Below are 21,673 nucleotides of genomic sequence, written 5' to 3' on the forward strand. Positions count from 1 at the left end.
CTCTAGATGGCGTTCGTTATCGACCTGACTGGAGCTGCCCCCCCCCCCCCCCCCCCGGGCAAGCCCCCTTGCGGTCCGATGCCTTTTCTTTGGTTTCCAGTTTGACTTGCTATGCTTGAAACCCATGCAATGCCCGTAAAAAATTCAGCAAAAGGGGGTTGGCCCAGCAGTGCAGATAGCGGACGCGCGCCGGCGCCTGCCAGATCGGCGATTCTGGCAAATCACAACTCGGCCGTAGTTGGTTGGCGCCAACTCCATCCGTACTCAGGATTGTGTGTTACATCCTGTTCGGACTTCACAAACGCTTCCTCGGGCCTCCTGCACCGCTGTGATGCAACGCCTCTCCTGACTGCCAGTTTGTCATGAGCCTGGCGGCTTTGGGCAGTAGAGGGATGCGGTTGGTGGACAGCGCCGAGGAGCTGCACCAGGCGACCTCATGCAGCGCGGGGGCACAAAAACGCTGGGTGCAACGCAGCCTGCCCCCGCAGCGCAGCAACGCAGCTCTGGCGCCCAGGGATGCGGGATCGAGGCGGGTGCTCCTACCCAGGGCGGCCTCTGCGGGAGATGGGGTCAGTGCCGGCGGCGCTAGCGACCTCGCGGCTCCAGAAGCGCGTCCCTCGCGTCCGTCGGGCCCACCGTGAGTGCCAGCTCCACTGGGCCACCCAACCGCATGCACACTTCTTTTGTCCTGCACTCTGTGATGCCATGCCCTGACGTTGACCAAGGCCCTCGGTGTTGTCACCCACGCGGCCCCTTGACCGTGCCGCACCCTGCCGCCCGCCTGTGTGCAGCGCCGGGGAGCAGTGGGGCGCCCTCACAGACCGCATGGTCAGCTTCTCCACCATCCCCTTCCTCTTCCTCTTCCTGCCCCAGCTGGCAAAGAACTACGTCAATCTGGCGTCAGGCAACACCGCCGCGCTGGCCGTCCTCTCCTGGCTGGTGCGCTCGGGCAGCCAGCAAAGCGCCAGAGAGCCGCAGCTGCTCCAATGCCTGCCTGTGCAGCCAGAGTTTCCCTCCCATCCCGGGCTGCAGCCCAGCATGCCCACTCTCTGCTGCCCTCCCTCCCCTTGCCCCTCCCCGCAAACAACTGGCTGCAGAGCTACCTGACCGGCCTGGGCGGCAACACGCTGCTGCTCTCCTACTTTGCATCCAAGTTTGAGAAGAATGCGGTAGTCGTGCAGGCGCTGGGCATCGCCAGCAGCTTTGCGGTGCTGACGCAGATCCGGGTGGCGGGGTTCATGCCGCGCGCCGTGTACGCTGGGCTGGCGGTCGTGGTCGGCCTGCAGGTGAGCCGCCCGCCTGCATCCCGCACGCGCAGCTGTGGGACAAGCGGGGTGCAGGACTGCGGCAGCTGCCTTGCCTGAGCGTGCGTGCTTGGCTGTGCGCACTGCGTGCGGGCTGAGTGTGGCGCTTTCGTGTGGCGAGATAGCCGTGCTGTGCTGGCCGCCAGCTGACTCACCCCCTTTGTTTCGGCACCGTGCTTTCTGCAGGCGATCCTCACCGGCCTGAAGCTGTCCGGCCGGCTGGAGGGCAGCAAGGCGGGGCAGCAGCTGTGGGGCACGTGGCAGAAGGTGCTGGGCCTGGCGGGGCTGGCGGGCGTGCCGCAGGTCCTGTGGGCCACCTTCCAGCCGCACTCCACCAGCATGCTGCCCTGGCAGCTCACGCTGGCGGCCGGCTGCGCGGTGGTCGCCCTCGAGTCGCTGGGCTGGCTGCCCGCCCCGCTGCGCGGCCTCTGGGCTGCCGCGAGCGCCTGGACAGCCACCGCGCTGTTCATGCTGCAGCCCATCTCTCAGCTGGTTCGAAACTTCCAGGTAGGCTTGCGGGTGGGAGGGGCGGGTGCGTGGGGGGCGCCTGGTTGCCGCATCAGTGCGCCTGGTTGGAAGCAGCATCGGAGGCTGCCCGGGAGCCCGCTTGCAACACGTCGGTGCCCTGTGTCGCGCTGCAGTGACTGGACCGGCCGACATGCCCCTGCCACCTCACCTCACCCGCTCCGCTGCGCCCCCTGCCTGCCTCCCCTGCCTTGCAGGACCCTGCCAGCCTGCCCGGCCTGTCGCTGGCTACCATCCTGCTGGCTGCTGCGGGCAACGGCCTCATGGTGCCGCGCGCGCTGTGGACGCGGGACTGGATCTGGCTCACCGGCTCCCTCTGGGGCGCCTCCTGCTTCGGCTGGGCGCAGATGCTCAGGTGCGGCGGCGCAGATGGGGGGGAGGCAGCGCAGGCAGGCCTGCCGTGCGGCACAGATTGGGGGGTGCGGGAGGGTGTGGAGGCAGGGCAGGGGGCGCAGGCGGCACCGCTCGTCCAATGGCCGTATGCCCGCACTTGCTTCGTCCCGTGGTTGCAGCATGTTCCTCGGGAGCTCGCCGGCAACCGGACAGCGCTTCCTGAGCGGGCCCCTCTTTGCCGCCTTCACCGTGCTGCTCTGGGGCTGGCTGGCGGCCACATTCCATCTGACAGCCCGCGCCCGTCGCAAGCAGGCTGCCGAGTGACACGGCTGCAGCAGGCCGCGTGCTCCAACCAACAGTAGCTCCGATCAACATTAGCTGTAGGCTCTGTTGAATGCTGTTTGTCGAATGCTGCTACCCCTATTATTCCTCTTGGGTACCACCACCTTTGTACGCCCATTCATGGCGGGCACGTCGCAAAGCGCCGCTGCCTCAATTCATCATCTCTCAATGCATGCGATACATCGAATCCCTTCCCCTGCTCCTCTTCCTCTTCTCTGCCTCGGGGCGCTTGCCCCTCCACCCCGCTCCAGCCTTCGCTCTATTTCATCCCCATCCTCCCTAGCGCAGCCCTAGCTGCCCCGCTTTTCTAGAGCCCACGCACATCGCGTCCAGCGTGCCACGGAACAGATCGCCCGCCCTATCGGCTCTCCACGGCGAAACCTGCTCCCCTACACCCCAATTCCTCTTTGAAGACAAACCCTCCAGGACCTGAACGCTGTATTCCCTCCCTTGAATCCTCAAGTACTGCTTCTCTATTGCTGGCTGTCTTCTCAACTTCCTTCTTCTTGTGCTCTTTGTTGCTGGCTACGTCTCTAGTTTCTCACAACCTGCTCCCCCAACAATGGCCACAATGGATTCCTGCCTCGCTAGTGCGGCGCCCGCTCGTAGCGTTCGTGCCATAGCTCTCCTCTCCCTGTCACCTTGTCCAGCTTATCCCTAAGCCTTCCGTCTCCTGCTCTTGCTTATGTGTCTGTCTGCTGCCCCAAATGTCCCTGCCCCCTTATGTCCCCACGTCTATGTCATATATCCCCCCTTCCCAACCCCAACTGATGTTGCGTAGCGTGTAACGTTTGCTCCTCACAGAGTGAATAGCAAGAGAATGAAATGGACATGGTCAAGGGCTGCAGTACGCACTCGCTGTCGCTGCTGCTGCTGCTGCCGCCAAAAGGGCAGGGTCACAGTATCTGTGTCTCTAGCTGGCGGCCAAGCTGGTCGAAGCAGAAGGGCTCCAGGTCAAGCTCCATCGCCGCAACTGCAGGCAGGATGATAGAATCGGGCAGCAAATGAGCGGAATGGGAAAGGGTGCAGCAGAAGTGGTGGGCCGGAAGGGATGCAGCGCCCCACCCCACAACCACTCCGGTATCACCCCCGCTTGCCATCCGCCCCCAGCCTGCCCCCGTTACGCGAACTTCTACTGCTGCCGCCGGTGCCGGCTCCCACCTGGGTTGATGATGTCGAATGCCACCAGCACGTCGGGGTGGATGATGCCGAACTCGCCCACACGAGTGCCGCGGAAGTACACGCCCGCATGGCGCCCCGGGAAGAACGTGGGCGCGTCGTCGGCCGCCCGCCAGTCGTACCCGCCGCCCAGCCGCTGCCGCTGCTTTTCCGCCGCCGGGTCAGCGTCGCCTGCGCAGGGGGACAGTGGGGGCACGAGCAGGTGATCAGGAGGGTGGCCAGGCGGGCGGTCGAGGGACGGCAGGCAGGCTTGATGCGTGCAGGTGGGAAGGCAGCAGCTCAGCCCAGCGCCATCCACTTCCCTGCGCCTCACACCGCAGACACTCACACACACATACCGCTCACCCATTCCGCCCGCGCTGCCGCCGCCCCACGCCCCAGCCCACATACCCACCCAGCCACGCACGCCGTCTCGCCCAGTACTCACCCGAGTGCGGCACCCCCAGCACCTCCATCACGCGGTTGAGGAGGCCGTGGATGACCTCAAAGCCGGCGGCGCGGTCGCACAGCACCGCCACCAGGCGCCGGCAGTTGGCCGCGCCGCACCCCTTGCTGCCCGTCAGCAGTATGACGTCAGACACCTCAAACAGCTTCACAGGCAGCGGGGCGTCGCGGTTGGAGCCTGCGCGAACACAAGAGTCACAGCAGCATTGGGTGGGCGGGGTGGCCAGCAAGGAGGTGGCGAGGGCGGGGAGGGCGAGCAGCAGTGCCGGTGTGCAGGCGCGCCATGTCCGGGCTTCTGTGCTGCCATCTGCGATACCCATCCTGGCCGATATCCCGCCCCGCCCACCTAGCGTCTTGAGCGCTCCGGGCAGCAGGCTGGTGCGGCAGACCTCGAACTCCGCAGTGGCCGGGTTGCCGATGCACACCGCCGTGTCGCCGTCGTCGTGCTGCACGGCAGCGGGAGCGGCACGGCACACCCTGTAACGGAGCAGCCCTTTTGCTGAGCAGCCCGGGTCCGAGCGGCACACAGGCCTGCCCAAAGGAGGGCAAGAAGCCAAACAAGCAGGGCAGCGGCAGTGGGATCTGGCAGCCCAATCCCCTGCCCCGCTCGGCCGCCTTTTGCCTTGAAACCTGGTCGCAGCCCTCACCCGCAGCAGCTGGCCAAAGTTCTCGGCATGTGAGCAGAGCGCCCAGGTGAGAATCTCGGTGAAGCCAGCCATGGCACACTCCCCCCGCAGCAGCTCACACATCTGCAGGAGCGGGTGAAGGATACATGGGCACCAAAACAGCTGGGCTTCCCGCCGCTGGCTTCCGCCGCCACTCACTCCATGAGGCGGGCCTGCAACCACACAGGCATACACACACACCTGGTTGAGCGGCAGCTCCTTGCCCGCCGTCACCGTCTTGGGCACCCTCTTCACCAGGTTGTTGTAGCCGTAGGCGATGGCTACATCCTCCATCACATCGCAGGCTGCGGCCAGCGGAGGACGGGGCGGTAGCAGGCGGCGGGTGAGCGCTGCATGCGTGAGCACATGCGGGAGCAGCAAGGCGGGGCGAAGAAGAGCGCAACGCTGGTGGCGAGGAGAGGGGCAGCCACGCCGTGCGGAGACGTCACGCGTGGCCTGCCGAGACGACAGGCTGGTGGCCAGACGGCTGGGCAACTGCCGGCGTGTGAGGCTGGGCAGCTGCTCACCGTGCAGCACGTCGCTGCGCGTGATGGGGACCTGCACCGACACCCTGCTGCCGTCTGCCGCGGGCGTCGCCGTCAGCTGCATCTTGCTCAGGAGCTGCGCAATCTGCGGCGACAGGCGATGGGCAGGCGCGGCGGCAGGCAGGCAGGATGCATGAGACGGAGGCGGCACGCCCGGGTCCCCCACACAGCAGCAAAGCTGGTCTGCACGTTCAGCCCTCGACACCTCTGCACCCAGCGCACGTCAACCACCAGGCCGCGCTGGGAGCCCACCTTGTCTGCCGCCAGGTCTGTGCCGATGCAGCCGTTGATGTATGGCACCGCCACCTCCATCTGCCGCGTGTCAAGCTGCGGGTACACTGCACCGCCACAAACCACCACGGGCCCCGCGCAGGCAGGCGTCAGGCAAGCAGGACTTGCGACAGGGTCGATGTGTGCATTGAAGGGGGCCCCATGGGGGCAGCAGCATGAGCAGCGGGCAGCAGGGACTGTGGGCCACAATACAGGACCGGAGGCTCAGCAGGGAGCGCCGCCAGCCAGACAAGCGACGCAGGTTTGCTGTTCGCAGCATATAGTCATGTCCCGGCCATGGAGGGGCCGGCACACCGGCTTAATTGCTGCGGTGCATAGCGCAGGGCGAGGCTGGCATCCCAGCCAGTACAACGGCAAGCAACGGCACAGCAGGGCACCCACCGTGTGTGTTCCCAAGGGCGTCAACAACCTCCACTGGCTCCACCTCGAACGGCCGCTCGCAGTACTGGGAGAACATGGCCACCACTGCGCCCATCAGCAAGCAGCGGACGTGCAGATTAGGAGCCACGCAGCAGGACAGGGGTTCATGTGCACAGCCAGTGTTGCAGCCGCCATGCCGGCTCCAATGCTGGTGCGTGACTGAGGAGCACTGGTATGCGCCACAATACAGGACCGGGAGCTCAATGAAGGGAGCGCCCCCAGCCAGACAGTGGCACGGGTTGCTGTTCGCAGCGTGTAGTCATGTCCCGGCCATGGAGGGGCCGGCACACCGGCTTAATTGCTGCGGTGCGGTGCCTCGAGGCTGGCATGGAGGCTGGGCGGGCCTGGACTCCTCGACAGGCCTACCCTGTCCACCCAGCTCCAGCCCCTCCGCTCCCACCTGTGTTGAGCACCATCTTGGCCTTGTTGAGGTCTGTGGCGGTGCACTCGATGAAGACGTCCCGCGTATCGAGTGAGATGGCGGAGTGGGCGCCGTTGATGATGGGGGGCAGGCTGCAGGGAGGGAGGCAGGCAGGCGCCAGCCGGCGGCGGGCTTGGGCACGGGCACGGGCACGTCGGCGAGGCGGCAGGATCGATGCCCGGGGAGGCGAGGCGCAGAGCCCAGCCTCACCTCAGCACCCTGCGCTGCGCGTCGTAGATGACGGGGTAGACGAGCGAGCCGTGGATGATGGGCACAAACTTCTTCAGCTTCTGGTCATTGGCCAGGTAGTGCTGCAGGGGGTGGGGGCGGGGACGGTGGACTTGCTGGGGAATGGCAGCCATTGGCTCGGGGCGCTGGCTGCTGGCATCGTGCGTCCGAGGCTGGTTGGCTGGCTGGCGGCTGGGGCGCGGCTGACCTTGCATGCAGCAACTATGCCCCCGCCGCCACCCACCACTCAACACACACACGCGCCCCACCTGCATCAGCCCCGCCGCATCAAACTCCTGCGTCTGCTTCAGCGGCACAAAGCGGATGTCCTGCGGCGGCAGCGCCTCGTAGGTGAAAGGTCCCTGCACCTTGGCCAGGTCGTGCGTGCCAATGGCCACCAGCGTGCGCTGCCGGCACACATTCTGGTGCAGCTTGTCCTGCAGGGGAGGCGGGGGAAGAAAGGAGCGTGTGCAGCTGGTGAGAGGAACTGCTGCGGCAGGCCCAGACCATCCTGCTGCTGGCAGATACCGTGCCCCTTCCTGCAACTGCAGGAGCACATATGCCGCCTTCCAAAGCCCCTCCGGCCGCCCCCAAAGCCAATGCACTGCTAAAAGCCGCGCTTCCCCGGCACTCGCCTGCAGGTCTATGAATGAGTTGTAGCGCACTGGATCGAAGCGCACGCCGCGCAGCACGGCGCACACCACAAACGGCCGCACCAGCGCCGTCTCTGGCTTGATCACCATGCGCTGCAGCTGCTTGCCTGCAGCACGCAGCATGGGAGCGGGGGGCAGGGGGCACGAGTGAGGTGCGACCAGCAGCATGATGTGGTGGTGGCCTGTGCCGAGCAGCCGATGCCTGGTCCACAACACTCCCGCCGTCCAGCCGCCAGCCCGCGCTGCGCCACCCGCCAACTGCGGCATGCCCGCGGCCCGCCACGCACCCGCCATGTCTGCCAGGCGGAACAGCGGCGGCGCCTGGCGCTGGCGGAAGATGTTGAGGGCGCGGGCGATGCCCTCCAGGCACAGCATGTCGTATCGGTTGGCGGGGATGTCGATCTTGTAGATCACTTCCTCGCTGGCCCCGCTCACGTCCGCGTTGGCACTGCCCTGCAGCTCCTTGCGCAGCATCTCCTTCTCGCTGGTCTGCAGCACAGCAGCAACAGTGGCGAGTGGTGGTTGAGGATGTGCAGCTTTTGGGCGGCGGTGGTTGTGTGGGAGTGGGGAGAAGGTTTGGCAGCTGCGGCCGTGATACGGCGAGGCTCTGACAGTGTGCCCAGGAGCAGCTAGATGCAGCCATTAGCGAGCAGGGCATGGATGAGCAGGAGGATGAGGCAGCCAAAAGCTGGCGGCAGCGGTGGCACAGGGCGTCGCAGCTGCCGCCACCCACCACATCGTCCAGCTCGATGCCATACTCGAAGCACAGCTCCTCGAACTCCTCCTCGGCTGCATAGCAGCGTGCCGCGCGGCGTTAGGCGCGCCTGGGCGAGCGCCCACTTGCAAGTGAGCCATGCACTGCCATGCCCCATCCGCTTACTGAATTTCTGGCCCAGAGCCTCAAACAGCTTGTCCCTGTTCACGCCCAAGACCGGCATCCTGTGCGATGGTGGGCGAAGGAAGGCTGGCCTGGGAGTGGGCGCTCAATCTAGCAGGGGGGCCCCCCCGATGAATGCAGCACTGCCGCACCTGCAACTTGCAGCCCGCACAGGCCGCATTCATCTGGGTCGAGGGCTGAGGAAAGCCGCCAGCGTGCCAAACGCTTGAATTGCTGTCGGCTAACCCGCCCTGCCATTGCCTGCGGCCACAGGGAGGTCAGATCCCTCACCTGCCGCCATGGACGAGCTGGCGCAGACACTGGGCCAGGCGGCCACAGGGGCTTTCACGGCCCTCTGCCTTGTCTTGGTTGCTGGTTTCTTGACGCTCGTGATGATCCCACGCCTGCACACGCCCGTGCGAGCCTGGCTGCGCCCGCACGCAATCCACCACGTCGAGTCGGGTGCGGCGGGCGGCGGCACGGCCGACGTGCAGACACTCCCGGGCCCCCTGGCCTCACCTCACCTGTTCCTGCGCCGTTTTTTTGCATTTGACCTATGCATCTTCCTGCTCGACGGCCCCCCCTCAAATCAACACATCAACCCCATCCCTGCAGGTCTCGACCTCGTCCTGGCGGCGCAGCGCTGGCAGTCGCCCTGGCTCACGCAGCTCTTCACCAAGTCCAGCCACAGCGTGTCCGTCACCTTCTACGTGAGGCCCCGCTGGAAACCTGGAGCCAGGGACAGCCAGCCAACCACAGTCAGCCAGCGGGCTGCACGCTGCCAGCCCCGCCTGCGCCGCTGCACCTGGCGCCGGCTGTTGCCCTTCCTGCTGACAAGCAGCTGCATCGGTGCCTGCAGGCCTCCTTCCTGCCCATGCTGTTCTGGCTGGGGCTGCCCGAGCTGGGGCGAGACCTTGTGTGCCTGGTGCGCTGACTGCCATTGGCCGGCCTTGCTGCACCACCTGCATCCCCGCTTGCCTCCCTTTGTACCTCGCATCCTGACTGTATCGTTTGCCTCTGGGCTCCCCCGGCCTCTGCAGATGGCGCTGGCGCTGTATGTGGGCAATGCCATCAAGGATCTGGTGTGTGCTTGCTGCTGTGTTTTTTTACTTGCTGCACTTGCACTGGTGCTGCAGTGTGGTGAATGTGAGGCAGGGGATGATGGGTGGACATGGGAAGCACGGCAGCACCGCCAGCATCACAGGCTGCCTGCACACCATGCCGCTGCTTGCAGGTGTGCTCGCCGCGCCCCCTCAGCGTCAGCTACGGCAAGCAGCGGCTGAAGTTCCTGGGGGCCTCAGATGAGGAGGTGGAGCTGAATGCCAAGGTGCGGTGCGGGTGGTGTGGGGCTGGTTGGCTTGCCGGCTAGCTGGAAGAGGGGGGGGACACCTTGGAGAAATGGAGGCCCTCTTGCTGGCTTTCAGCGCCTCTTCTTCTGGTTTTTGCGGCTCCATTTCAGCGCTGCCGCCGCCTGCCGCTGCCTGCCCCCCCTGCCCGCAGGAGTATGGCCTGCCCAGCAGCCACACGCTCAACACTCTGTGCCTCAACTACATGATTGTGTGGTACCTGTACGACCGCCAGCTCATCGCTGCTGGTACCGCAGCAATACTGTACTGCCTGGTCGCCCTCTGGGTGAGCCTGCGCTGGCTGTGCTGCACATGGCGCCCATCATCCCCGGCCTGTGTTCAAGCGCCGCTCATGCCCTGCGCACGCTCATGCCCGCCTGGCTGGCCGACCGCGTGGGGCCTTCTGTGGTTGCAGGTGATGTGGATTGCAGCCTCCCGCCTCTACCTGGGCCTGCACACTCCCATCGACATCCTGGCAGGCGCGGTGGCGGGGCTGGCGGTCCTGGTCTGCTTCATCGCCATCGAAGGTGTGCCCGGCTGTCGTGGCACGCCCGCATGGCGCACTGGGCTGTCGTGCCGCCGCCGGCTCCCGCGGCGGCCCCGTGTGGCACGGCCCCGCATGGCGCCCGACTGCTTGCTGGCTGGCCTTGCTGGTGGCCCCGCCCCGCGCATGCAGGCCACCTGAGCCGCTGGGTGCTGGCGGGTCCGCAAGCGGTGGTGCACGCCGCTGCCGCCTCCCTGGTGCTGCTGCGCCTGCACCCGCGCCCGCTGGCCCACACGCCTTCCTACGAGTTCACCACATCTTTCATGGGCTCCATGTTTGGCGTGGTGGCAGGGGTGGCCGCCATCTCGCCGCACGCCCACCAGCCGGGCATCCAGGCGAGGCGGGGCCGCACGAGGCTCTCCCCTAGCCGGCCCTGCTGCGCCCATTCTGCACCTCCGTTCCCAGCCTCGGGGGCAGCACGCGAGCGCTGCTGCGCCCGCGCCTGCTCGCTGCACCCAACACTCCCACCGCAACCCCCGCCTCCACCCGCTGCAGCTGGCAGAGCTGTGGTCGGGCCGCGACCGGCTGCTGGCGGGCAGCCGGCTGCTGTGGGCGGCGCGGCGGCTGGGCGTGGGCTTTGTGGTGGTGGGCGCGTTCAAGGAGGGGTCGCGGGCGGTCCTGCTGGCGGCGCTGCCGCTGCTCTACCGCTTCTTCCCGCTCCCGGTGCGCCGCCTGTGGCAGCCTCCCGTGCACAACCTGGCCAAGGCCCCGCCCCAGCAGCAGCAGCAGCAGCAGCAGCACAGGAAGGGCAAGAACAGCCAGCAGGAGGAGGAGCAGGATGGCTTTTTGCAGCAGCAGGACGGCAAGCTGGCGGCGGCGGCGGCGGCGCGGCAGCGGCGCAGATCCCTGCGTGGCGGCGCAGCCCCTGCTGCGGAGGGGCTGGCGGCGGCTGGGGCCGCTGCGGAGGAGGCAGCAGCGTCGCCGGTGGACCCGCGCCTGGCGGAGCTGCCACACAATGCCCAGGGCCTGCCCTGGGATGTGGATGTCACCAGCCGCTTCTTTGCCTACTCCGCCATCGGTGTGGCGGTGGCCGGCGTGGTGCCCCGCATCCTTGAGGCCCTGGACTGGTGACACGCAGCCGCTGCCTAGGTGCCATACCCTCCTGTAATCAGACTCTGCGAATCACGGCGAGGGTCAGCCATTGAGGTGTGTCTGATCCCAAGGGTACGGCCGCCGCCGCCACCGGGTCGGCGGGACATGCCTTCAGACGTAGTCACAGGGGAAACAATTAATTCCGTCCCCCGCCCTTTCCTATTTCTCCCTTGAGCCATGCACTCTGGGTGGCCGTACGCCTACGCGCCTGGCTGTGCCTGAGCCATGAAAGTTGCACACTTTGGTCTCTGCACTTGCGCCATCACCCTGGCCGCATGGTTCAGGTGGACCACGGTGCCAGACGCCCCCCGCACCTCGGCCGTCCAGCTGAGGCTCGGCACCATGCTGGCCGCCAGCGCCGCTCTGCCGGCAGCGCACGGGTGGGCCGCGCGCCGCGGCTGCCACCACTGGTGCGGCTGGATAGTGGCCGCCCATCGTCTGGTGATGGTTGCCATCGCACCAGAGGAGGCCTTGGCGCATTTACAGCTTCGGGAAACGCCCGCAGCCGGCATCGGTGCAGCCGGAAACTTGGTGGCCATCTTGTTGGGTGAGTGAGTGCGGGGCTCGTGCAGGTGGTTGCCAGCCACCCCACTCCCTGCCTGGCGCTGCTCCTTGGAAGCTTGTTCAGCCAGCAGCCGCCCCTCTTCACTTCCCAGCCAGACGCCAGCGCTTGGCGGCCCGCTGATGGGGCCAGCGCCCGCGCCCTGTTGCCTGCGTGTAGGGAGTGGCACTTTCCGCCTCTTCTTCGTCGGGTCGAGCATGCCCCTCGACCTGCCCCTCCACCTGGCGGTGCACAACGTGTGCCAGATAATCTCCATCACGCACCTCCCGCGTGCCTGCATGCAGCCGGTGCGCAGCAGCCCGGTGCATGCCACCCGGTGTGCCGGGACTAGTGAGCTTGCGTGGCCGATGTTGTGCTGCCTCCATCCCAGGTGCATGACGCCTCCATGCCTCCTTCCCCACGACACCTTGCAAGATGCTGGACAACCAGCTGATGGAGGGGCGCTTCTCGGCTTTCCACGCCATCATGTCAGCTGCCACGCTGGGCATCCTGCCTCCGGGGTATCCCCCTGGCGGCCGCCACCAGCAGTGCGTCGCGGCGCTGACTTTCTTGAACCTGCTGCTGGGATGGCTGGTGCCGACGTATGTGGTGCTGCAGACTTACTGCCAAGCAGCAGCGGCGCGGCAGCGACGGCAGATCACAAGTAGCAGCGGCAGCGGCGTGCCGGCTGGTGCGTCTGGCAGCGGGAGCCTGAGCAGCAGCAGCCCACGCAGCGCACAAGGCGGCAAGCTGGTGGAGGCCTTAGACCCGGTGGCCATGTGGGCACTGGACAAGTTGTGGATCGCTGGCGGGCTGGGTGTCCACAAGGTGCAGGCCTGGTGTGCCCTAGCCATCATGTGCTGGCTATTTGCTACCGTGCTCACCATCCTCACCGTCTCACCCGCCCTCGCCATGGTGCCGCATGTGTAGTAAATTGGCCGCTCCGCTAGAGCTGCCACTATTCATTGTGTCTCACGCCCTTCCTCTCTAACTGCTTTTATTTCTTGGATTTCACACTGTTTACAAGTTGAATTATGCTATTCTGCAAGAGGAACAAGTGGTCTGCAACACCCAACATCTGATCGTTCAGTCGTTTACATTTTTATTCATGATGATACCACCTGGATCAAACAAATCATCAGGTGGATCAAACAGTGGCTTAAGCCACTGGCTCACATTTAACCCTGTCGAATTGATAGCAGAGACACAATAAATGAAATGGAGTTGCAGGGCAACATGGGCAGTTACAACCATGGGCAGTGGGCAAGATATATAGCCAAGCAATGAAAATGTGCCTCGCGAAAATGAAATGAAAATAGTGGAGGCATGGATCAAGCCAAAGGGGCCAGTTGGATGGTGCACGCACAAACACATAAATTACATGTTGAGGTCACTCTGCTCCCCAGGGAAGACGGAGGGGTGGGTGCTCCCCAAGGGAGGTTCAGGTAGGCGGTTCAAGTGCTTGCAGTTCCAAAGTGCGGGCAACAATGGGGAAGAATAGGGCATTGGCGTTCCCCAGGGCAAGCGGGAAGGGGCGGCTCGAAGGCGGTGGCGGATGGGCCGCTGTGGGTGGCCCCATTGCGTGGGTGGGCCTGGCGGGCAGAGCCCGCTAGCACACTCGCTGAGCGAGGGCGCTGCCGCTGCACCGGAGGGCTGCACAGGCTCGCGCCACCTCTGCAGCGAGCACAGCAGATCGGAAAGCTGAGGTCAGCCACCTGCCTGTCTGGTGTGCACCACACCGGCAGCTGAACCGGCAGCAGGCTCACCTGTGTTATGCACCTGTGTTACAGTCACCCTGCTATGATAGGCTCAGGCCTGTGTTGGGTAGCAGCAGAGGCCCTTCCCCTCACCTCCCAGCTCGGTGTCAGTCATACTGATGGCCTTGCGGTTGGCTCCATCCACCAGCCGCTCAAAGATAGGGTGGTGCAGGATCTGCAACAGCGGCGGGGCAGGGCGGCACCGCGGAGGGAGCGCATGAGATGCCCGAGGGGCACACGAGGCATGGCCAGCGGGGATGCATGCATGCCGGCTGGCAGGCATGAGGCAGGCAGGCAGCCAGCTCGGTGCCATTATGTGCGGGCATCAGGCGCTGCACCTCTCGCTGGATGGCGGCGCTGCTCATGTGGGCTGCCCCGCGGGCCAGGCAGCGGAGGGCGGTGGACACATTCATGGCGCTCCACTCCGGGCCCTCCCCAAAGCTCTCCACCACTTTGAACACTCCCTCAGACCCTCCAAGCTCGTCCGCCACCAGCAGCAGCTTCTCTACCTGCACCACGCCAGCGGCACTTGGCCCTGGATGAGCCTGCTGTGGCGACAACCTCATGCCAGCTGCGCAAGAGAGTGGGTCGCAGTAGCAGCACCCCCCGCTCTACCTGCAGCCCAGGCCCTTGCCCACCTCATTCGTGACCGACCCGTGCTCGTCGCTAAACACAATGTTGTGTGGCTCGCCATGCTGCCACAGCCCGCCAAAGATGCTGCGGTAGGGGCTGTGCGGCAGCTCGCCGCAGCTGGCCTTGCTGTCCTCGCTGCGAACCTGCACCATGGGGAGGGAGGGTGAGCAGGGCTGAGCTAGAGACCAGCCGAGGCAGGCAGAAATGCATGAACGGCGGCAGCGATGATGCAGGTGGTCCGAACGAGGAACCACGGCCGTGCTCGGGCTCACCACCGGGAGCTGGGAGCGGGCCATCGTGACGGCGGAGCAGGGAGCGCGCACGGCGGGGTCTGCGCCCGCCATGTCCACTGCCGTCCATAGCTTGTGGTGCGTCATGCAGGAGCGTGCCTGCTGAGTCTGTTGGCACGCAGGCGGGGGGGGAGGGCCGGCAGGATAATTGAAGCAGTGCATTGGCCGGTCGCACACGGGAGTGCCCAGGCTTGATGGTGAGTTATCATGACCAGCATGCCAGGTGCGCACAGCTGGGAGTGTTGCAGGCCGCTGGACCCACCTGGTGAAAGCACTGAGCGGCAGATGCGGCGGCGGGAGCATGGCATGCGGCGTGCACTGCTGCCGCGGCCAGGACAGCTCGCATCAGCGGCTGCGCCTGCATTTGAAGGAACCAGCGACGTCAGAGTGAGGCGCCGTAATGGTTAGTGCCCGAAACGGTGGCCCAGCCCTGGCCACCAAGGGGTTCTGCCAGCCACTACTAAACACCCCGTGCGAGGGCGTGATGGTGCCGCTGATAGGTACCGGGGGTGCACCTGTGCAGCCAGGAGGCTGAGGGAGGACAGAGCGGCCAGCATGATCGCTTCCGACAGCAGCTCCGACACGGGGTACGAAGGGCGACGGATGGAGAGCGGTTTGATGTAACAGCGAGGACGCTTAATGCGCTTTGAGCGTGTAGCGGGGCTAACCTTCATGTGCACCTGCGGGCCGCGACCTCGCCAGCTGTCGCAGGAGGTGGCACCAGATGGCGTGGTGGAGGCGTCCCAGGATGTCAAATCGCGTAATAAATATCCAATTGAAACACTTGATCAAGCATGGCAGCAACCAGAGGTATGTAGGGTTGGCGCGCTGGCGTCGAGGCGGCGGCAGCGCCGAGAGCTGAGCGCCAGCTGCCGCCGCCACTCAGATCTCAGATCCATGCCGCCCTGTGCCATGGATGCAAGTTCTGGGCCATGGGGTCGCTGTGAGCAGCCAATCAAGGGCTGCGCCGTGATTCTGTGTTCCTGACGGCGAGTGGTGGTGAGAATCACACGTCGGGCGCAGACGTGCCAGGCTGGCTTGCCGCCGCCAGCGGTTGAGAACCCATGGCGTCACACACGCCCCTCTCCTCTTCCCCATGCTCACATCCAAGATCCTGACGAGCAGGAGAGAGAGGGAGGCGGCGCTGGCGGCGGGGCTGGAGGCTCCAGCTCAGGTCCTGTTGCGCCACCCTTGCCTCTGCGGTGCTTGCAGCTCAGGCCCCGCACGCTTCGTATTCCACCCCGCCTTCACATAATCCTCCCCCAACCTCCACTCTCTTGCACCCTGCTTCTGATTCTGCACTTAAAAGTCCTCAGCAGATTTTTGATGCAGCAGGGTAATGTTCCACCCCGTCTTCATCAGGTGTGTTTGGCACACCCCGCGCCGGCAACATTAACCGCCTATTCCTGCGAACCAGAACTGCCAATGAGGCCACCAGGCTCCCACACCTCTCCCATCATCCTTTAGTTGCCACTGTGCGTGACGGCCAATGCCGTCCGGCGTCGGCCTGGCAACGTCGCCGAGGCAGCGCGCCCCTCAGACCCCAGTGGTGGTGATCGCCACTTCACGTCCCTGCTAACTGCACTGCTTCTGCGCTGCTACTACTGGACGAGAGCAACATAGGAGGATAGTTCGGCGGCGGCAGGTGGGATTGCAAGGGAGCCGCCAGCAGGGCGTTGCATTCCACATTGAACAGGGAAAGGGCGGGGCTTCAACCTTCTTCTTCTAGAACTCACCACCCTGTCAAATTGACAGCGGGGGCTTACAGTGGGCTTCCCTTTCTCTCTGCCTTCGACCTGTCGCGCGCTGATCCCAAAGTCGCCCACACGCTCGCTCCTCCTGCTCTTCTCTCTTGTTGAACACGTGGGGACAGCAGCTAGCAATGGCCACGGCGCTGTGTGCGCTGCAGGGGGTGGCTTCCTTCACTGGGAGCTCGACGTCTCGCCTGATGGCCGCCAAGGCCCCTCAAGGTGAGCTTGATGGCGAGCATAGCCGCTGGTTGCTCCCTGCGGAGCCTCTCCCGGACGACCGAAAGCAATCCCACACCGACTTGGGCCTGCAGGGCGCGCGATGAGGACCCCCGTGCGCGCCACGCGAATGGATTCGCGGGCGCAGGCCTCGGCAGGCGGCGGCGCGGCGGGCGGCGGCGGTGGGCGCAATGCCGGTGGCGGTGGCGGCGGCGGCGGCGACGGCTCTGATGGACCTGCCAACGGCGGCGGCTCTACGGCTGCGCCGGTGAGCAGCAGAGGGTATGCACTAGTGTATGTGCATGTCTGTCCTCCTGTGCCTTATCCCCATGGTTCGACGCGCAGCATCCGTTGCAAGGGCAATACTAGCAATCCCTTGGCCTCCTCTGCTGCAGGCCATGCTGCGCCCCGGCTCCGCGGTGCACTTCTCCCTGGCCCAGATCACCACGGGCGTGCTCACGGTCGTGGGCTTTTGTGGCACCTCCGTATGGTTTGTCCGATCGCACATAGATAGTGTGAGATCGGACATCCATAAGCTGGACACCAAGCTTGACAAGCTGTTAGCCAAAGTAGGCGATGTATCTGAGCGGCTGTGCTGGGTGCAGGGCCGCCTGGACCCGTTAGCCTGCCAGGAGTGCGGCCGCCCGCTGGGGCAGTAGTTTGGTAGGGGCTTCCACCAGCTGGCTGTGAGCCCTGTGCCGCATAGCAGTTTAGCTGCAGCCACCGTAGTGCTGAGATGTCCTCGGCTCACTCTTTCTACCCTCTTTCTACCCTCTTTCTACCCTCTTTCTACCCTCCCTTGCATATTCAGACGCTCCAACATTTATCAACTGTCGAGCGAGCCAGCCATCTGTTGTACAGCGTATCACAATTCTTGTATTTGTTTGACCTAGTGCGCCTGAAGGCTGTGGCAAGCGAGAAGGAGCCTTCCTGGGTGGCTCGCGAACTGCCGGGCGCACGGCAGGCGCAGCGTGGCGGCAAGCCCTCAGCGCCCAACCCCCAGCTGCCCTATTCAGGCTTCAAGCCGAGGGCGTGGCTGCACCCCGTGCCAGGGCGTGATGGTGCCGCTGATAGGTACCGGGGGTGCACCTGTGCAGCCATGAGGCTGGGGGAGGACAGAGCGGCCAGCATGATCGCTTCTGACAGGCGCTCCAACATGGGGTACGATGGGCGAAGGATAGAGAGTGGGTTTATGTAAGGGTGAGGTGCATGGGGCTGGCATCGAGGCGGCGGCAAGCGCCGAGCGCCGAGCGCCTGCTGCCCCGCCACTCGGCACCATGCCGCCCTGTGCCATGGATGCAAGTTCTGGGCCATGGGGTCGCTGTGAGCAGCCAATCAAGGGCTGCGCCGTGATTCTATGCCCTGACGGCGAGGGTGAGAATCACACGTCGGGCGCAACGTGCCAGGCTGGCACGCCCGGCGCCAGCTGTTGAGAACCATGGCGTCACACACGCCCCTCTCCTCTTCCCCATGCTCACATCCAAGATCCTGACGAGCAGGAGAGAGAGGGAGGCGGCGTTGGAGGCGGAGGTGGAGGCTCAAACCGAGGCCCAAGGCCCCAGCAGCCCTGTCCGCCCCCACAGGCCCAGGCTGTGGATACGCGAGTCGCATGGCAGCCCAGCGCCTGCTGTCCAAGGCCCTTCGCTCCTCACAAGCACGGCCCTAGGTGAGCGCCGCCGCCGCCGCGGCCACGCGTGCTCCGCTTCGCCCAATCCTCCCTATGCTTGCTGGCTACCCAGTGACTGCTGGCGCACCATGAACGCTGCAGTCCACGGCACCGGCATCACGCCGCTGGTGGCGTCGCCCCTGCCGCCCGCCGCCAGCATGGGACGGGAAACGAGCCAGACAGACCCGCAGCTGCTTGAGGAGCTGCTCCCATTCCTCGACACCAGCAGCGAGGGGCACATGGGCACTACAGGCCAGCAGCGTTTGGAACATGCGTAATGGTGCGCTTGCCATGCCCCTTGAGAGCAGCCAGGCTAACTGTCCTCGAGCCTGCTGTGTGGCGTGTGCTGCAGGCTGCGCCCTGAGCCTGGCAAAGTCGATCCTCGGCGCTGGGCTGGTGGCCGTGCCTCACGCCTTCCTGCTGGTGAGCTGTGGACGAGGATGTGGGCATTCGGTGGCAGTGAACCCAGCCTGCTATGTCAACCCCGCTGCCCCTGCTCCTGCAGCTTGGCGCAGTGCCCGCCACTGCCGCCTTCCTTGCAGTTGCGGCTCTAATGCTGTACTCGTGCCGCTGCCTGGCCGCGGCATCCCACGCCACGGCCCAGCTGTCCTACAGCGGCGTGCTGGCGGCGCAGCTGGGTCGCAGGGCGGCAGCGGTGCTTGATGTGTTCATGGTCCTCAACTGCTTCGGTGGGTGTGCCGCAGTAGCTGGCTGGCATAGCGGTGAACTGGCATGATGCCAGCTTGGCTCGGCGGCTTGCTCATGCGGTGCTCATGTGCTACATCAAAACCACGGTTTGTTTACCTGCACATTGCACACTCCAGGCATGATGGTGGTCTATGTGATAGCTGCTGGGGATGCTGTGGTGCCAGACGCCGAGTGGCTGGGCAACGGCGTCCCCGCCTGGCTGCGCGCCCTGCTCTCGAGCCGCCCAACGCTGCTGGGCCTGCTCACCTTGCTCATCCTGGCACCGCTGCTTTCCTTCAGGTGGGCCGCTGATCAACGCCTGGCTGGCAGGACTGTTTGGGCGTGTGAGAAGGTGCTAATCCATTACAACTGCAGGCAGCTCAAGCAGACAACCCTGGTCAGCGCTCTGGGAGTTGCTGCGGTGGCCCTGTGGGCTAGCATCACCCTGTACCTGGCTGCCATCCTGGCGCTGAGTGGGCGAGCGTGTGTGTTGCGACCATGGCCAGCGTGGGAGCTGCTGCACGAGTCCTGGCAGCACGCAATGCTGCAGCTGGCGGCGGTGCTGCCGGTGCTCATCATGGCCTTCATGTGAGCGCACTGCTGGCAGCTGAGCAGGCTGTTCACGAGGACGGCCTGCATGCCAGGCAGCTCCAAGCGCACTGCTCTCGCACCACAATGCCTCCTCTGGATTTCTTGCTGCAGGTGCCAGATGTCTTTCTTTTCTGTTCTGCGTGAGCTGGAGGCGCCTGCCTCGCCCCGCCGCATGACGAACACGGCAGGTGTGTGGTTGATGCAGCCCATTCCCTTTCCTGCATCCCCTCTCTTTCAGTTCACCTCAATCATGGCTGCCCCGCTCCCCTGCCACCATCAACGACGCAGGCGGTGCCCTGGTCCTCAGCCTGGCCGTCACACTCGTTCTGGCGGCAAGCAGCGAGGCCGTGTTTGGCGGCAGCATTGGCCACAACGTGCTCTCCAGTTTCAGCGTGGCCAACATAAGGTGTGTGGTGGGGTACACCTCGCCATCAAGCAGCATGATATCCACGCAAGCCAGTGGCTATCCAACGCTCAGCTTCCAACTGCATTTAGCTGGGGCCCCTATGACAGGGACTTGTTGGGAGGCAGCCATGCACAGCTGGCGGCTGGACTGGCGCTGGCTGTCAGGGCCGCATTCCTGCTCTCAGTGCTGGCCACTTTTCCCCTCCAGGCAGGTTGCTGCCGAAGCGCGGAACTCCTGCTTGCAGCAGCATTCGTTGCGAACCAGGCCCCTCTACATTACCCAAGCACCTGCTCATGCCCCCAGCTGCAGATGCAGCCATTGAGGGACAGTGCATCGTGGCTGCGCCGTCCCCGACAATCGTACCGACACTTGCAGGGGGTATGCTGTTGTGGCAGCAGGAGGTCTTGCATGCTCAATGTGTGACAAATGGCGTTCCATTGGGCGTGCAGGCCGAGGAGTTTGGGGACTGGCAGTTTTACGCGCTGACCTATGGCATCCTCGCAGCGGTCTACCTCGTGGCAGTTTCGGTGGGCTGCTGCTGCTGCTGCTGCTGCTGCCGCTGCTGCCGCCGCCGCCGCCGCCGCCGCCGCCGCTGCTCTTTTTGGGAGGAGCGCGCCACGCTCCTGCAGCTTCAGCATCAAGATCCTGGAGAGGGCCAATAACCCCACCAGCAGCAGCGAAGCCCCGCTACTTATCGCCTGCCCACCCACCCCTGATGCAGCTGCCATCAGTCTGGAAGCCACTGCAGCTGCTGGGCGCCACAGCGGGGGCTGTGATTGCCTGCGTTCTGCCCGGCTGCTTGGCGCTGAGCCTGGTGCACTGGAGGCTGTGGAGTGGGGCGGGCGCTGGAGGCGTGCTTCTGATAGCGTTGGGACTGGTGCTGGCGGTGGCGGGCATTGCGAGTGTGGCCTTGCACTGAGCCACCGGATGCGGGTGCCTCTGTGGAAGGGAGCGGTGCGGTGCCACCGCATTTGGGCAGTGCCCAAATGAGCGGGATTTTTGTCGCCGCTCAACAGAAGGGATCTACGAGAATGCGTGATTGTAAGGCCTGACGGGTAGTGACCAACTGAAGCAAATGCTGATAGTTGCAACACTCCGCATGGCGGCAGTAACGCTTCTGACTCCATGCCATCTGGAGAGCTGATTCAGCTGGCAGGTGGCGACCGCTTCTTGGCGGCCGCCGCACCTGCCGCAGAGCTGCAGAACTGTCGCGGCGGCGAGTCGGCCATCGGCAACGCCTAGCCAGTGCTTCTCTCTTCACCACGAGCCGTGTGAAATGTGCGAAATGTGCATCGATCAGAATCTCGCACAAAGAGGAGTTTTGGGCGGCGGTGCCTTGAGGGTGTGACAGCAGAACAGCTCCCCTGCCACCCCAATTCCCAATTCCCAACCCACAAATTTTACTTTTTCGAACGATCGAATCAATCAAAGCGCGCCCGCGGATATTCAAACAGCCTGCAGATATTTTCATATCAGCAGACTGACTTTTCACCCACCGGACAGGTAGGCCTCCCGGTAAGGATGTGCCCCATGATGGGCATGATGGCCCCCCACCTGGAGGGTCATTGGGGACATCATCCTCAATCATGCATCATTCTCCCTCCCGTTTGTTCTGTTGGCATCCCAGCAACCGTAATATGCTTTCTAGGACATGAGCCACCACTTTAGGGTGAAGGTGGTTAGCAAGACCACGGCCCCCAGGCCTCTAGACGGGCCACAGCCAAAAAGATCCCGTGCAAGTAGACCAGGACAACAAGCTCCCTTCAATGTGCCAGGGCAGGCCAGGCGGCGGGGTGAGAGGGATGACAACGAGGATGAGCGAGCACCCAGCGGCTTCTTAGGCTGGGGCGACCGGCAAGGACGCAAACGTGATCACTGGGAGGCTCGGCTCGGAGCGGACGTGGATGCCTTCTTGGCCTCTCTGCC

The 21,673-nt window shown here is 64.8% G+C and overlaps 5 protein-coding genes across 5 annotated transcripts; 3 read left to right on the forward strand and 2 right to left on the reverse strand.

The window, feature by feature from the left end:
• Window positions 1-564: 564 nt before the first annotated feature.
• On the forward strand, window positions 565-2,486 carry CHLNCDRAFT_138476 (hypothetical protein; the record flags this gene model as incomplete). Its single annotated transcript, XM_005844851.1, has 6 exons — window positions 565-569; window positions 792-939; window positions 1,098-1,286; window positions 1,491-1,811; window positions 2,027-2,184; window positions 2,342-2,486. 6 exons carry the CDS (start codon window positions 565-567, stop codon window positions 2,484-2,486), a joined length of 966 nt encoding a protein of 321 aa, XP_005844913.1.
• Window positions 2,487-3,289: 803 nt separating this feature from the next.
• On the reverse strand, window positions 3,290-8,375 carry CHLNCDRAFT_36718 (hypothetical protein). The gene is made up of 16 exons (XM_005844949.1): window positions 8,231-8,375; window positions 8,084-8,139; window positions 7,638-7,839; window positions 7,303-7,457; window positions 6,967-7,134; window positions 6,680-6,780; window positions 6,449-6,561; window positions 6,010-6,093; window positions 5,590-5,675; window positions 5,320-5,422; window positions 4,994-5,097; window positions 4,775-4,876; window positions 4,474-4,573; window positions 4,111-4,305; window positions 3,666-3,854; window positions 3,290-3,477 (listed from the first exon to the last, which is right to left on the reverse strand). Exons 1-16 carry the CDS (start codon window positions 8,286-8,288, stop codon window positions 3,401-3,403), a joined length of 1,893 nt encoding a protein of 630 aa, XP_005845011.1. The 5' UTR covers window positions 8,289-8,375; the 3' UTR covers window positions 3,290-3,400.
• Window positions 8,376-8,526: 151 nt separating this feature from the next.
• On the forward strand, window positions 8,527-11,188 carry CHLNCDRAFT_138478 (hypothetical protein; the record flags this gene model as incomplete). Its single annotated transcript, XM_005844852.1, has 9 exons — window positions 8,527-8,689; window positions 8,843-8,937; window positions 9,087-9,152; window positions 9,268-9,309; window positions 9,462-9,554; window positions 9,728-9,859; window positions 9,989-10,100; window positions 10,250-10,410; window positions 10,613-11,188. The coding sequence occupies 9 exons, from the start codon at window positions 8,527-8,529 to the stop codon at window positions 11,186-11,188; spliced, it is 1,440 nt and encodes a 479-aa protein (XP_005844914.1).
• Window positions 11,189-13,359: 2,171 nt separating this feature from the next.
• On the reverse strand, window positions 13,360-15,069 carry CHLNCDRAFT_58774 (expressed protein; the record flags this gene model as incomplete). Its single annotated transcript, XM_005844950.1, has 7 exons — window positions 14,946-15,069; window positions 14,693-14,788; window positions 14,413-14,538; window positions 14,146-14,283; window positions 13,846-14,016; window positions 13,601-13,682; window positions 13,360-13,424 (listed from the first exon to the last, which is right to left on the reverse strand). Exons 1-7 carry the CDS (start codon window positions 14,985-14,987, stop codon window positions 13,360-13,362), a joined length of 720 nt encoding a protein of 239 aa, XP_005845012.1. The 5' UTR covers window positions 14,988-15,069.
• A 3,083-nt stretch (window positions 15,070-18,152) lies between these two features.
• Window positions 18,153-20,989, forward strand: CHLNCDRAFT_138482 (hypothetical protein; the record flags this gene model as incomplete). The annotated part of the gene is made up of 11 exons (XM_005844853.1): window positions 18,153-18,324; window positions 18,416-18,486; window positions 18,569-18,752; window positions 18,888-19,050; window positions 19,126-19,223; window positions 19,257-19,338; window positions 19,453-19,529; window positions 19,630-19,754; window positions 20,197-20,274; window positions 20,469-20,649; window positions 20,943-20,989. 11 exons carry the CDS (start codon window positions 18,153-18,155, stop codon window positions 20,987-20,989), a joined length of 1,278 nt encoding a protein of 425 aa, XP_005844915.1.
• Window positions 20,990-21,673: the final 684 nt, after the last annotated feature.

The sequence above is a fragment of the Chlorella variabilis genome (assembly GCF_000147415.1).
Source record: "Chlorella variabilis unplaced genomic scaffold CHLNCscaffold_20, whole genome shotgun sequence".
NCBI classification, from domain to species: domain Eukaryota; kingdom Viridiplantae; phylum Chlorophyta; class Trebouxiophyceae; order Chlorellales; family Chlorellaceae; genus Chlorella; species Chlorella variabilis.

Bases quoted from the DNA above. Each gene is read 5' to 3' on its own strand.
- CHLNCDRAFT_36718 (XM_005844949.1), bottom strand. From the start codon at position 8,288: ATGCCGGTCTTGGGCGTGAACAGGGACAAGCTGTTTGAGGCTCTGGGC. The intron at 5,098-5,319 runs GTGAGCAGCTGC...CGCTGGCCGCAG, and splicing joins GCGCAGCGACGTGCTGCACG to CCTGCGATGTGATGGAGGAT. The intron at 4,306-4,473 runs GTGGGCGGGGCG...GTGTTCGCGCAG, and splicing joins CGGAGCGCTCAAGACGCTAG to GCTCCAACCGCGACGCCCCG.